The sequence below is a fragment of the Chiloscyllium punctatum genome, chromosome 29 (genome assembly GCF_047496795.1).
Source record: "Chiloscyllium punctatum isolate Juve2018m chromosome 29, sChiPun1.3, whole genome shotgun sequence".
Lineage (NCBI taxonomy): Eukaryota > Metazoa > Chordata > Chondrichthyes > Orectolobiformes > Hemiscylliidae > Chiloscyllium > Chiloscyllium punctatum.
In genome coordinates, this window is record NC_092767.1 from 59,889,161 (window position 1) to 59,905,283 (window position 16,123).

Below are 16,123 nucleotides of genomic sequence, written 5' to 3' on the forward strand. Positions count from 1 at the left end.
CTCCCATGGGGAAACTTGTCAAACACCTCACTAAAGTCCATATAGATCACATCTATTTCTCTGCCCTCATCAATCTTCTTTGTTACTTCTTCAAAAAAACTCAGTCAAGTTTGTGAGACATGATTTCCCATGCACAAAGCCATGTTGACTATCCCTAATCAGTCCTGGTCTTTCCAAATACATGTACATTCTGTCTCTCAGGATTCCCTCCAACAACTTGCCCACTACCGAGGTCAGGCTCACCATTCTATAGTTCCCTGGCTTGTCTTTACTGCCCTTCTTAAACAGTGGCACCACGTTTGCCCACCTCCAGACTTCTGACACCTCACCTGTGACTATCAGTGATACAAATATCTCAGCAAGAGGCCCAGCAATCACTTCTCTGGCTTCCCAGAGTTCTCAGGTACACCTGATCAGGTCCTGGGGATTTATCCACCTTAAACTATTTCAAAGTAGGGCTGGCAGGGCTGCAGCCCTCGCTGCTCTGTCCAATACTGTACCAGGAGTTGGGAGTGGGTCCTTGTTTCTCCTGCCTCTGCTCCTCAGCTGCTGCAATAAAGCAACCTCTCTAGCAATGTTCCCATTGCTGCCCACACAGTGGAGTGATTTGCTGTGTCCCTGGGAAAGGGCGAAGAGATGAGAAATGGTCTCAGCCAGAGAGTGGAGCCCCTAGTGGAATTCTCTGCCATGGAAAGCAGTTGAGGCCCATACATTGAATGTTTTCAAGAAGATGTTGAATAGTTGTTAGGGCTAAAGTGATCAAAAGGTACTGGGAGAAGCAGGAACCGGGGGACTGAGTTGAATGATCAGCTATGGTCATGTTGAGGGCGGAACAGGGTCAAGGGGCTAAATGGCCACCTCTGCCTATTTTCTAGGTTTCCAGAACTGTTCAGTGTTCTGGGGTGAACTCCCGAGGTTTCACTGCAATTCTATACATTCTGTGTCTGAGAAGCAGCTTCTAGATTAGAGTGTTGCTGGAAACGCACAGCAGTTCAGGCAGCATCTGAGGAGCAGGAAAATCGATGTTTCGGGCAAAAGCCCTTCATCATGAGGGCTTTTGCCTGAAACGTCGATTTTCCTGCTCCTCGGATGCTGCCTGAACTGCTGTGCTTTTCCAGCACCACTCTAATCTAGAATCTGGTTTCCAGCATCTGCAATCCTTGTTTTTAACCTGTCTGAGAAGGAGCTGCTATTCCACCCTTTGGCAGTGAATGGTGTGTGGTGGTCAGCACTGACTGGTAAGGGAACCAAGCAAACAGAGGAGAGGAACAGACTCTCTGTTGCTGTACAATTGAGGCTCAGCCATTGAAGCAAGATGGACTCAACTCAACCCAGAAGCTGCTATTTGATATTTCAATGCATGAAACCCATATAGCTATTGGCTACAATGTGAGAAATGATCCTGACCCATTTTCCAGCTCGTAATGACCTCTCATTGACATTAGAGGATTGGAAGAGAACAGGGTGACTTGTTTCACATTAAAACCGCAATGTCTTAAGTTAAGAGAAAATCTTGCAGCTTGATCTTTCTGTTCCTCCTGTAAAGTAATGGAATTGAAATAGTTCTTATTCCCACATGGGACATGGATATTTCTGGCTGTGCCAGTAGTTACTGCCCTGGAGGAGGTGGTGGTGAGGTGTCCCTTTGAACAACTGCAGTCCTTTTGCTGTAGGTAGACCCACAATGCCAGTGGGGAGGGAAATCTAGGATCTTGACCCAGCGACTATGAAGGAACAGGAATATACTTGCAAGTCAAGATGGTGCATGGCTTGGAGGGGAACTTGCAAGGTATGGGGTTCCCATGCACCTGCTACCCTTAATGTTGGAGATGGTAGAGATTGTGAGTTTGGAAGGTGTTGTCAGAGGAACCTTAGTGAATTGTTGAGTGATTCTGTTGTGATCTAAGAGTCTTGATTCTTTGCAGGACATGGAGGTGAGTCCTGTTGAGCTGAAGAACATACTCAACAAGATTGTCTGCAGACGTAAGTATAGGCTTTTAGTATTTCTCATGGCCTTGACACTGTCTTCATGTGATGCAATTATATTTAAATTGCTTTTGTAGGGATCAGCAACATAGAGTCTCAGAACCGAGACCTAATTCTATCCCTCATCCTCAATATCAAGGGCTAACACAAATTTAACCATCTTGGTTTAAAGATGAGCAATTTGGTTTGCCATCAATTGTCATTTCTCGAAGAGAGGTCCAAATGTGTACCAGCTGATGAAGAAGTGTTTATGTCATTTCATTTCTTAAAGGTGTAGCTCCAATTTTGTTTTTAAATACAACTGCCTCTTGCTCCTGGACTCCAGAATAAGCTGAAGTAATTTCTCACAATTTGTGTCCTTTTAATATCAATTGAATTGCCCACAAGCTAAACTCTCTAGAACAGGAGTCTGTGCCACAGCTTAACTCTTGGAAAGCATTTGAATAATCCTGCGCAGCATTTTAATTTGTACTTTTTTTGTGTGTGTGTGTGTGTTGAGATCCAGATCAGATGATAAGTTCCCCCTTTAGAGTCAAGATTTGGGTGGTGCTGGAAATCACAGGTCTGGCAGCATCCGAGGAGCAGGGAAATCGACGTTTCGGGAAAAAGCCCTTCGTCAGGCCTTCATTCCTGATAAAGGGTTTTTGCCCGAAACATCAACTTTCCTGCTGCTTGGATGCTGCCTGACCTGCTGTGCTTTTCCAGCACCACTCTAATCTAGACTCTGATCTCCAGCATCCGCAATCCTCACTTTTGCCCTGTGTCTAATTGTCCCTGTGCTGACTGGTACATCAGTTGGTGAGGCATCAAACTCTGCTTTCGGAGGGCTGGTTATCCTGGAATTGGGATGTTTTAAAGGCTGGTTCCCTGGATGTTGGTTTCCCTGGTTCTGTCTGTCCCTCTGGTGTCTATTGCCCTCTCTTGGTGATGAGCAGCTGCTGTGAATAGCTATTGCTGTTTTGTACAGTTGAATTGTTGAGCACTTCAGATGGCAGTTCAGAGTTCACTACGTGTGTCTGGAGACCTATGTAAAGCCACACTAGGTAAGAATGGCAGTCTTCCATTCCAAAGTCTTAGAGAATCAGGTTATGAGTGTGTGTGCTTTTTTTTAAAAATGATAACTTCACTGTCACCATTACGGAGACTGGCCCTTTAGAATCTTGAATTCTTCAAAGAGATTCCCCCTGTTTCTGTAAACTCCAGAGAGTATGGATCCAGCTTACTTCAGTCTCCAATTTGGGAGGCTAAGTATGTGGTGGGCGCAAGCTTTATAACACCTTTTTTAACATGATGAAACTTCCCCAAAAAGGTTTACAATATTGTTGAACATCATGTGACACTGGGGGCAACATAAGGCGATGGTCATCTGACTTAACAAAACCTGGGAGGAAATGTAGATTTTTTTGGTAGTATGTTAAAGGAAGAAAGTGAGACATAAGTGGAGAGATTTGAGCAGGAAATTCCCTAGTGTGGAAAAAGTGTTTGTTTGAGTTCCCTTTCTTTAAAATTACATTTTCTAATTATTATAACTTTTGTATTCAAAGAGACCCCCTTTTTTTGGTTGATTGCAGTGGAGAAGTTGGTTGCTCTTAACAATGGCTGTATTAAAACTGAAATGGTAAAACAGTGTTGAGTTTTGAGCTGTGTTCAGAGATGTCAGTCTTTGATCTGGCCAGGTTTCTGGTTGTTCCTCTGGGTAAAAGAGTGATTTCCTGACTGTGTAATTCTGCTGATGTTTTATTCTCTGTCACAGATCCCGATCTGAAGACTGATGGGTTCAGCTTGGAGTCTTGCCGCAGTATGGTTGCTGTTATGGATGTATCCTTTCGAAAGGGGTCAAACTGATTATCAGCTTGACTCAAAATGGCTGAGGGCCTTGGCTCTTTCCAACACTATTGTTCTTTATTTGCTGCAACAGAATAATTCGACACTTCATTACCGGGCTGTTCTGGTCACCCTGTTATGGGAAGAATATTATTAAAGCTGGAGAGGGTTCAGAAAAGATTTACCAGGTTTGAGTTATGAGGAGAGAACAGATAGGCTGGGACCGTTTCTCACTGGAATACAGGAGTTTGAGAGGTGACCTCATAAAGGTTTATAAAATCATGAGAGGGATAGGGAAGTTGAATGGCTGGTATCATTTCTCTAGGCTAGGGGATTTCAAGACTAGATGGTAAGAAAGATTTTTAAAAAGCTATGGCAAATTTTGTTTTACACAGTGGTTTGTGTGTGCAATGAACTTCCTGGGGGAATGGTGGATATGGGTATAGGTACATTGTTTAAAAGATGTTTTGGATAAGTAAATGAATAAGAAAGGTTTGGAGGGAGATGGGACTAGTTAATTCTTATGGTTGGCGTGGTCTTGATTGGAACGAAGAGTTTTGTTTCTGTGCTTCATGACACTGACTTTCAACAGAGGACATTGGGGGTAGAGAAACTTATAAAACAAAATTCTTTCAAGGGTGTCCTTTTGAGGGCAGTTAACAGTCAACCACATTCCTGTGGGTTTGGAGTCACAAGTAGGTCAGACCAGTTAAAGACAGCAGATTTCCTTCAAGAACATTAGTGAACCAGATGGGATTTTGCAACAATCAATAGTGTCATGGTGACCTTTACTGAGACTGAGGAGTTTGAAACATTTTAGGTTTCTTAAGGGGCTTGACGGGGTAAACGCTGAGAGGATGTTTCCCCTTTATGGGAGAGTCTAGGAGCAGGGGGTGTAAAGGGCCACCAGTTTAAGAATCTGGTAAAGCTTTTCTTCTGAGGGTTGAGTGCTTTGGAGTTTGTTGCCACAGAGAGCTGTGGGGGTGGAGTCCTGGAGTATATTTAAGGCTGAGATGGATATTGATTCTTGACCAGTTGGAGAATTGAGGGTAATGGGAAAAAAACAGGAAAGGGGACATGAGGAATGCTGGATCAGCCATGATCCTATTGAATGGTGAGGCAGGCTCAAGGGACTGAATGGCTTATTCCTGTTCTGGTTTTTTTTAATATATATGGTCTTCGCATAAACTTAGAGAATCTAAGCTGGGTTGAGCGAGGGATTTTTAACATCATGTGACAAACGTTATCCGTTCTTAGTCCCCTTGATGTTCCTGCACTCACAAAGCTGGTGATTTTCTCGATTTACCCTGTTGTCGTGTTGGTGGACCCACTCTCTCCTAATTCCATCCGTTTTCACCATTGTTACCGGAGCTGCACCAACTGCCACCTGTGTCAGTACTCAGACCAACCCCTTCACCCTTCAGCTTCTGTGTTTTGTTGATCAATACGCAATGCTGAGTGACTCCCCTTCCCATTCCTGCACCATTGGCCTCTGTATGCCGAGGATTTAGCCCATTAGCGAGTGGTTGCTCCTACATAATGACTCTTGCTACCTCTTGTTGACATCATCCAGAAACATGGTTCTCATGTGCACTGATGACAGTTGACTTGACCTCACAAGCACCTCTCTGGAGCAGTGCTGAACAATCTGATTTGTTCCTCTGACATTCACTCATGGGCTCCAATAAAATATCAGAGGTGTGAAGCTATTGATTCGTGTCTCTATTCCAAATTTCTCACACACTTCACCAGTTCCATCTGTCTTCTGGGAAACAGTCCAAGGCAAGTGTATCTGATTGGTGCCCTATTTAACCCAGGGATGATGAACTTCTGCCAGCACATCCGTGCTATCCCTCAGGTGGCTGGGTTCAATCTCTGGTATTCCCTAACGGTTCAGCTTTTGTTCACTACCGTGCTCCAAACCTTAGGTCATTGAAAACTCTGCCTCACGCCAACTGCCCATCAAATGCTTGCTGAGCAATGCTAGTTCTTTGAGAGGCAGATAACGATCCCAATTCTCATCCATGCTTCCAAACCACACTGTGTCCTTGCCCCTCCCTGTCTCTGTTATACCCTACAAAGCCAAACACCTCTGAGATATCTCTGCTTCCTATTCTTGTCTCTTATAAAACAATAAAAAACAAATAGCACAGGAACGGGCCATTGCTGACAGATGATGCCTTTGTAAACTACAATCCTTTTTCCTCTATGCAATCCATCATCCTCTCGTCCCTGTCTATTCAAGTATCTGGCAAGATGTCTCCAAAATGTTGCTGTCGTGTCTGGCTCCACCATCTCCAGTGGCAGCATATTCCACGCACTTTCATACTTTTAAAAAAACAAATCTGCAGTAAACTTACCCTCGATAAAAGCAAATTACTGCGGATGCTGTAATCTGAAACCAAAAGAGAAAATGCTGGAAAATCTCAGCAGGTCTGGCAGCATCTGTAAGGTGAGGAAAGAGCTGACGTTTCGTATCTAACTGACCCTTCTTCAAAGCTGTGACAAAGGGTCAGTTAGATTCGAAGCGTCAGCTCTTTTCTCTCCTGAGGTTTTCCAGCATTTTCTGTTTTGTTTAAACTTACCCTCGTTTACCTCACAGGTATTTCCCTAATAATTGATATTTCTGCCCTGGGAGGGGGGATGACAACAGAGTCTAACTATCCAATACGTCAATGGGTCTCATAATTTTGTAAACTACGATATGGTCACTCTCATCCTTCGATATTCAAGTGAATGTCCAATCTCTCCTGGTAGTGAATGCCCTCCAAACCAGGCAACACCCTGGTAAACTGTTTCTGTATTGCCTCCAAGACCTTCATATCCTTCTGTGGCGACCTGAATTGTACACAATAGTCCAAAAATGGGCAAACTGAAGGTCTGTACAGCCCTAATGTGATTTGCCAGTTTTTATATTCCATTCCCCAACTGATGAAGGTGAGTTTGTTATATATCTTAACCACCTTATCCACTTGTGTTGCCACTTTCAGAGAGCTGTGGACCTGTATATCTAGATCTCTCTCTACGACGCTTCTTAGGGTTCTGCTGTTTACTGTTCTACTTCTCTCCTGCATTACAGCTTTCAAAATAGATCCCCTTGCACTTTTCTAGATTAAATGTCATCTGCTATTTCTCTGTCCAAGTCTGCAGCCTATCTCTGTCCTGCTGTAGCCTCTGGCTATTCTTCACACTGTCCACAGCTCCCCGCAATCTTTGTGTCATCCACCGTCTTAGTAATCACCTGCTACACCTATTACAAACCATCTGAGTCTCAGCACTGACCCCTGTGAAACGCCCCTGGTCACTGACCTCCAGTCAGAAAAACAGCCTTCAACCGCTACACTCTGTCTTTGATGGCTGAGCCAGTTCTGTATCCATCTTATCAGCTGATTTTTCCGTGTGATGTCACCTTTTGGATCAGCTGAACATGAGGGGCCTTGCTGAAGCCCATGTAAACAACATCTACTGTCCTGTCCTCCTCAATCCTCTATGTCACTGCCTTAAATAAACTCAAATTATTGAGACATTATCTTCTCTGCAAATATCGTGTTACCTAATGCTAATAAGTCTGCATTTTCCCGAATGTGAGTAAATTCTGTCCCTAAGAATCTTCTCCAATAATTTCTCTATCGTTGATATAAAACTCATCAGTTTGCTGCATTATCTCTGTTGCCCTCTTAAACAAAGGACGATTCTCCAATTCTCCTGGGACTAAAAAGGATACTAAGATTTTGTACAAGGCCCTAGCAATTTCCTTGCCTGCCTTTCTCATTCTGGGATAGATCCCATCAGGCCCGGGGGATTTGTCTTCCTTAATCCTTTCAAAACGCCCAAAGCCGTTACTTTATTTTTTAAATGTTGAATGGACCAGGATATCATCAAAGCCTTGCCAGGACTCGCCGTCCACAATGTCCTCCTCCTCCTCTGTGAATGCTGATGCAAAGTATCCACTTAGGACCTTGTCAATGGCCTGCCTTCGGCTCCAAGCATAAATTGCCCTTGAGTGGAACTATCCTTTCCCAGCCTCTAACATCCATCTAAAATGCCTTTTGGGTTCTCTTTAATCCTGTTTCATGCCACTCCCCTCCCTTCCCCTCCCCAAACACTCGTAATTCCTTGCTCGAGTTTTTTCCTGCTATCCTTGTATTCTTTGAGGCCTCTTTGTCTTTTAGTTTCCTCAACCTTGCATATACCTCCTTTTTCTTGTTGACAAAGCTCTCACTTTTTCACTTGTCATCCAAGGTTCCCAATTCTTGCCATCCCTCTCCTTAGTTTTCACAGGAACACACTGGTCCTGAACTCTAATCAACTGGCCTTTAAAAGATTCCCACGTGCCAGATGTGGATTAATCCTCCAATAGTTGCTCCCAGGATACATTCCCTAGTTCCTACTTAATATTTTTAGTTCGCCTTCCTCCAATTTTATTCTCTCACCTGAGGGCTACTCTTATCCTTAGAATTATGGTCTAAAATGTTAACTACTGAACCTTTGAAACTAGTGTTCCGAGATTTTAATTGTATCCCATTGGTGGCTGTTCCTTCAGCTGCATGGGACCTAAAATCTCTCCTTCCTTCAGTCAACCTCCTTCCCCACTCTAACTCCATTTCCCATCTTTTTAAGACACTCCTCCTTAAAATGACACAACATTGAGGGCCGAAGGGCCTGTACTGCGCCATTAATGTTCTAAAACCTATCCAACCGAGCTGTCGGTTATCCCTACTGACCTCCTTGTGTGTCTCAGTCCCCTGATTTGATTTATTACGTGGAGCAGCTTAAAATATTTTTTTCTGATGTTGAATGTGCTACAGGGGCAGAGCTTGCTGCTGTTATGGGACAGTCCTCCCCTTGCTCAGACCCCAGGCTCCATCTGCTGCGCTAATACTGACCTAATGCATCAACTTCTAATCTCTCACCACCACTCTGCTTCAGTGCTGCCTTGTTTCAACCATTTACCTTCTATTCCGTTCCCTCCAAAGTCTCATCCTCCCTCCCTTTCTCGGCTTCCACATCAAACTCTGCAACTCTCTTGGACCTCCTGCTATTCTGACCCGTGGACCTTAAATTCTGTCACCCTGCCATTGACGGTTGTGCTTTCAGCTGGCTGGGTGCCCATTTCTGACAATCCTTCTCTTGCCTCTCTCCCACTTTAAGACACTCCTTTAAGACCTATGAATTGTGCCCAGTGTCTCCCTATTTAACTTGGTGTCAGATAATTCTGAGGTCAGAGTCAAGAGTGTGGTGCTGGAAAAGCCCAGCAGGTCAGGCGAATCAACATTTTGGGCATAAGCCCTTCATTCGACCTTTCTCCTAATTCTCTGAGGATCTTGCTCTGTTAGTGCAGCTTCTCTGTATCATGATCTCTAGCTGCCGGGATGAAGTGGGTTAGATGTGATTGGTGTATCCATCTGAGTGCTGGTCTCTGATCAATTGCTCCCACTCAATATCCTGTGTTCCACTCGTAAACTCAGTGAGGAATTGGAGCCCGTTCCAGAAACCCAACTCGACCTTTGAAATTACTGTGGAGACCTGCTGCTTGAGTTGCTGGTTTTAGAGACGTTGTGTTGGATGTACTGGGTTAATTTTATTTTTGAATTATATACTGTATATGCCTGTGCTTCTTGCACCACAACATTGGCTGCAGTTGAAAATGTACTTTGAGACGTCTGGTGATGAAAAGCAGTTGATCGATGGAGGTTTTATTTTCATGTTGAAGTTCAGGAGAATTCCACAAATGTTTTGGCTTGGAGTATCTGTTAGTGTTGAACTGAGTTTGTTACACCAACTTAACCCATCGATTTCAGGCTGACAGCACTGGAAGGCTGGGCTTTGAAGAATTTAAATACCTTTGGGATAAGATTAAGAAGTGGCAGGTATGTATGTCTCTAAGTTAGTAAGTCCACATACCTATGTCTGTACACAGCAGTTCAGATGTACTGGGGATTGCATCCCTCAGGCTCATTGTAACAGGCATACTTTGGATTCAGTGTGACTATTGTGCCATGGATCAGAAAAGTCCCGTGTTCACTGGGTAACCAAACCAAGCACGCTGCCTGTAACAAAAACAGATTGCTGACAAAAACTCAGCAGGTCTGGCAGCATCTGTGGGGAGAAAGTAGCGTTAATGTGACTCTTCATCAAAACAGGCATATAGACGCTGGCTGTAAATGTAGCTTTAGCTCAGACTTTGTGTGTGTGTATGTGTGTGAGATTCACTCAGTGAGTCTTTATGACTGACATCAATACTTTTGCTAAAGCTGACTTTTGGCAGTACAATGCCAACAGGATTAGGTTAGATTCCCCTACGTTGTGGAAACAGGCCCTTCGGACCAATAAGTCCATACTGACCTTCCGAAGAGGAAACCACCCAGACCCATTTCTTTCTGACTAGTGCACCTAACACCAAAGGCAATTTAGCATGGCCAATTCACCCTGACCTGCATATGTTTGGACTGTGGGAGGAAACTGGAACACCCGGAGGAAACCCACGCAGACACGGGGAGAATGTGCAAACTCCACACAGACAGTTGCCTGAGGCTGGAATCTAACCTGGGACCCTGGTGCTGTGAGGCAGCAGTGCTAACCACTTAGCCACCGTACTGCCCCATTGGCGAATATCTCATTCCTGGACAATGTTGAGCAGTTTCTTTCTGGAATGAAGTTAGTCCCGTGATAGTTGTCTACTATAGTACAAATATTGACTGTACTTTGTATAACTTTCACCTCTTGTGTGGAGGATTCCCCATAGCCCCCTATCTCTCTGTTACCCTTTTCTCTATATACCCTTTGTGATTACTTCTATTTTGCAGCTTTGCAAATCCCATGTTTGACATGTCCGATTTTATTTGGATCTTGCCCGGTCGAGTAGCACTCCTTTGATGGATAGGACTAGAGAATCCCTGTCATTACTACAAGAGAGTGAACCTGCCTTCCCCCTCACTCTCGGATATTCCAGACCCTAACAACTTGAGTGAACCTACAATACCACCCCCACTCGCCCCCGCCCCCTCCCCCTCCCCCGCCCCCACTCTCAGGATATTACCCTCTGTGTGAAAAAGTTGCCCCATAAGCCTCTTGTATCTTTCTCCTCTCACCCTAAATCCATGCCCTCTAGTTCTGGACTCCCCCACCTGGTATATGTGCCCGTATATCCCTGGGTCATCCTCCCCCTGAATTCCTTTTTACAATTTTATGTTTCCTCCTCCTTTCTCTCTCCACCCCCCTCCACACCCCCCCCCCTCAACCCCTGATCATTTCCCACTCTTCTACATTAAACTTCCATGTGACATTTACAATTTTGCAAATTGAGTGTTGATATTTTTTTTTCAAAAACGCACTCAATTTCTGCAATGAAAAGTTTACATTGCGATTGTTAAGAAGATGAAGCATTGAAAACTTGAAAGGGTTCAGAAAAGATTTACACGGATGTTGCCAGGGTTGGAGGATCTGAGCTATAGGGAGAGGCTGAACGGGCTGGGGCTGTTTTCCCTGGAGCGTCGGAGGCTGAGGGGTGACCGTATAGAGGTTTACAAAATTGAGGGGCATGGATAGGATAAATAGACAAAGTCTTTTCCCTGGGGTCGGGGAGTTCAGAACTAGAGGGCATAGGTTTAGGGTGAGAGGGGAAAGATATAAAAGAGACCTAAGGGGCAACTTTTTCATGCAGTGGGTGGTGCGTGTATGGAATGAGCTGCCAGAGGAAGTGGTGGAGGCTGATACAATTGCAACATTTAAGAGGCATTTGGATGGGTATATGAATAGGAAGGGTTTGGAGGGACATGGGCCAGGTGCTGGCAGGTGGGACTAGATTGGGTTGGGATATCTGGTCAGCATGGACAGGTTGGACCGAAGGGTCTGTTTCCATGCTGTACATCTCTATAACTCTATAGATGGGAGTTTGTTATTCTGCCCCCTCCGATTCACTTCCCTATCTTTCTGGTCTGGTATCTCAACCCCACTGGTTTCATAAATCTTAACACCTTTCCCCGGTGGAAAAAAAACACATATCCATCTCTGTTTTCACATTTTCAGCAGCTTTTGGGTGGGAGGAGTAGTGGATACAGGTTTTCATCAGAATGGCCTTGGTTCTAAATTTAACCTGCTCATCTCGTTCTGGGTACTGTCACCAGAGCGAATGGTGTCTCTGTTTACCCTGTCCGAGATTTTGAACACCTTATTAGATGCCCCCTTAATCTGCAATAAAATTATTTAGCCTATTCAAGGGTGTTATGGCAAATGTCCAGGCAGGTTGGACTTTGAAATTGGACCTTCTGGTCCCTGAGGTAGGAGTGCTACCACTGCACCATTAAAGCTCCCTTGGATTTGTTATATGTGAAGGAAATACAGGCCTGGTCCACAGAAACGAAGCTTGTCACTCCAGCTTTCTAACCCAGTGTCATTCTTGTCAGTCTGGACTGTGACTTTTCCCAGCTCAATATATCTGTCTTTTGGTCATGTTCCCAGATCTGCTTGTGAACAGCAACCTTGTTCCAACAATCTCCTTGGAGACAATCACTGAAACTTGCTGCAGTGATATAATGCTCTCCATGTTGGTCTGTGAGCTGAGCTGTTTCTAGTTTGGGGAAACAGTCCCTACACTATGTGGAAGCAGGCCACTTGGCCCATTGAGCCCATACTGAACTTCCAAACAGCATCCCACCCAAACCCACCCCCTACAATCCCCATGGCTAATCCACCTAGCCTGCATATCCCTGGTCACTATGGGTAATTTAGCATGGCCAATTCACCCCAAGCTGCACTTGTGGGAGGAAACCACAGCACCCAGAGGAAACCCACGTGCTGTGAGGCAGCAGTGCTAACCACAGCCCCCATGCTGCGCTGACATTGGCTGATGTCTTTGGACTATTTTAGAGTGTGGAGGCTGAAAACGGTGCGACTAGCTATCTGCCACTAATTGCCTACTGCCTCTTGCTGGCAATCAGTGGTGAGATGTGTATATCCTCCAATAGCTTTTCTGTCTAAATTTGTGCACTTGTGTCAAATGTGTGGCTTGGACTGTTTGTCCCCCACCCCCCAGTGAATCTGTGCCCTTGTTAGTCATCCTGACCCTGTATGCAGTTTGAACTAAATATGTAATTCACCCTCCACAGGCTGTCTACAAAAGATTCGATGCAGACAAATCAGGAACCATTAACAGCCAAGAGCTTCCTGGGGCTTTTGAAGCAGCAGGTAGGACATGTTGATCAACTGACCTATAGCTCCATGGAGGGGGCTGTGGGGAGAAGGTGGTGCCAAGGACACATTCATACATGTGTTATAATGCAGGAGGAGACAATTCAGTCCATCAGTGCTGGTACTAGGAGGGAGCAGTTCTCAACATTACCATGCCTGGCATGAATCTGATCAGGAATTCAGGAGACCCTTCGAGTGTGCTAAGACAGTAGGGCATGCAACAATGTGAAAGGTGTGAGGTGACTAGTATAGATTTAAATGAAGGGCAGGTTGGAAGAGGATGTTAAGAAAGAACGAATGGGAGGTTGGGTGAGAGGAGATAACTAGAGTGGGCAAGGGCCTGTGAATCAGCCAAATGATCTGGCTCTGTCTTGTGTATTTTAATTTCATTGATGTGGAGGTGCCTGTGTTGGATTGGGGTGGACTGTGTCAGAAGTCACAGGACACCAGGTTATAATCCAACAGGTTTATTTGAAATCACAAGCTTTTGGAGCCCTGTTCCTTTTGTCAGGTGTAGTCACTTCACCCATAGAGGGGCAGTGCTCTGAAAGCTTGTGATTTCAAATAAACCTGTTGGACTATAACTTGGTGTCATGAGACTTCTGATTTTAATTTCAACAATTACTGGTAGTTCCTTTTTCCTGCCTAGCTTAAGAGCATCGCTTGCTAGGCCAGCACTTTATTGCCCATCCCTAATTGCCCCTTGAAGGTGAAGTTGAACTCTGTGGGGTGTAGGTAGACTCCTAGTGCTGTTTGGAAGGTAGATTCAGGATTTTAACACACTGTGAAGGAACAGCGATGTATTTCCACATGAGGATAGCCAGGAGTTAAAGTGGAACTTGCAGATGGAGGTGCTCTGATGTCTGTAGATCCTCAGACTCAGGAAAGCACTGGGGGAATTGGTAATCATTGATCAGCTCTCTCAACTAGCTGGTAGGGGTATGAAGAGCTGATCAGCAACTGTGCTGCAAGACCACACACTGCCCTCAGTCAATGTAATTCCACTGCTATTCACCAGATGGGGCACCTTTTGAACAGCATCTGGTTTGGAGCTAACCTATAAAAACACCAAAATGCTGCAGCTGCTAAATTTCTGAGAGAAAGCAGGAATTGCTGGAAGTAGATCAGTCAGCACTGGCAAAGAAAGGAAGGAAGGAAGGAAGTTAATGTTTTGTGTATACCACTGCTTTATCTAATATGGTTGCAAGCACACAGTCTGGAGGTCTCTGACTGCGGGTGGCTGTACAGACTGTCCCTGAGGCTCTTCACCTCCTTGCATACTTTGGCCACTCTACAGGTTCTGAAACCCTGCTCTCTAGTGTAGGATATGGAAGAGCTCTTTCTTCACATTCTCCTTATAGATTGTTGTCATCTTTCTCTCACTGACGTCAGAGTCATGGGTTCAGTTACATCATTACTAGTTGCATTGTACCGCATCTCCTCCCAGGTTTCTCTCTCACATGCACACACAAACGACCCCCTTCCCCCTTCTCTCCAAACCCCAAGTCTTGATCTCTGTTTGGGATAATCTGAAACTGAGTGGATGCTCCAATCTGCTTCAATCCAGCCCAATATAGGGAGACATGATCAAATGAGTAGTTCATCTGTTCACTGAAATATCTCCAATAATATTTGAAGTTAACGCTCTGAAATCATCCTGAAAGCCTCCTATGCTCTCAGCTTCTGATCGGTGTTTATAATTAAATCCATTACTGGAGAAAATAGCTTTGAAAAGCCTTTCCGTCACTGACTCTCATCGCACCAAGTCTCCTAAGGCTGTCACGACAGTATGTTGTCTGGTGTAGTGTTGAACTCTGTACAGCTATTACATGTTCTGTGATAATCAGACTCTGTCACCCTTCGTAGAGTTGTACAGCACGGAAGCAGACCCAATCTGACTGTGTTCCATTTGCCAGCATTTGGCCTATATCCCTCCAAACCCTTCCTATTCATGTACCCATCCAGATGCCTTTTAAATGTAATTGTATCAACACCTCTGCAGCTCATTCTATACACATATCACCCTTGTGTGGAAAAGGTTACCCCTCTGGTCCCTTTTTAAATGTCTCCCCTCTGACCTTCGACCTATGCCCTCTTGTTTTGGAATTCACCCTAGGAAAAATGACCTTCACTTTTTGGGAGAAAGTGAGGACTGCAGATGCTGGAGATCAGAGTCAAAAAGTGTGGTGCTGGAAAAGCACAGCCCGTCAGGCAGCATCCGAGGAGCAGAAGAGTCAACGTTTTGAGCATAAGCTCTTCATCAGGAATGTGGGGGGTCCCCCGAGGGTGCCGAGAGATAAATGGGAAGGGGGGATGGGTGTGACTGGGGGGGGGTGGGGAAGGTAGCTAGGAATGCAATAGGTAGGTGGAGGTGGGGGATGATGGTGATAGGTCAGAGTTGAGGGTGGAGTGGATAGGTGGGAAGGAAGATGGACAGGTAGGACAGTTCAAGAGGGCGGTGGGGAGTTGGAGGGTTGGATCTGGGATGAGGGGGGTGTGGTGGAGATGAGGGAACTAGTGAAATTGACATTGATGAGGTGTGGTTGGAGGGTCCCAGGACAGAAAATGAGACATTCTTCCTCCAGGCATCGGGTGGCTTGGATTTGGTGGTGGAGGCGGCCCAGGACTTGCATGTCCTTGGCAGAGGGGGAGTTGAAGTAGTCAGCCACAGGGCTGTGGGGTTGTTTAGTGCATATGTCTCTGGGACTCGAATAAAAATGCCTTCAGTGTTCCTTCATTGTGTCCCTTTTCAAGTGCTCTGACAATAGAAGATTTTGGTTGATCTTGTCTTTTTTTTGTTTGAACCAAATTTTCTTCTCCAGTTTTAAGGTTGATAGAGTTTTCATCCTATCCCACCTTTTCACTTCTCTTTGCATTCACTGGACCTATGCCCTGAATTACTTTCTGCACAACAGGAAACCTTTTGGTTTTTCCCTTTACCTTCAATCGCAAAAAGTACTTTCAAACAGTTGTTTTTTTTTTGGACTTTCACTCCTTTACAAGTGTCTTAAAATTATTCAATTTTTTTTGATTACTTGAGGCACTATCAAATGGGTAGATCAGTTTTGTTGACTGAAACATCTCTGTACTATTTGAGACTCGATGTACTGAGATCGTTCTATGC

At 44.9% G+C, this 16,123-nt stretch overlaps 1 protein-coding gene across 3 annotated transcripts in view; it reads left to right on the plus strand.

The window, feature by feature from the left end:
* The window catches only part of capns1b (calpain, small subunit 1 b), a 64,530-nt gene that overhangs the window by 38,591 nt on the left and 9,816 nt on the right, over positions 1-16,123 (plus strand). For all 3 annotated transcript variants that reach the window (XM_072549198.1, XM_072549195.1, XM_072549196.1), the window contains exons 5-8: positions 1,926-1,983; positions 3,740-3,804; positions 9,612-9,680; positions 12,918-12,996. In XM_072549198.1, the coding sequence (XP_072405299.1) occupies positions 1,926-1,983; positions 3,740-3,804; positions 9,612-9,680; positions 12,918-12,996 (271 nt within the window). The remainder of the gene's footprint in view (positions 1-1,925; positions 1,984-3,739; positions 3,805-9,611; positions 9,681-12,917; positions 12,997-16,123) is intronic.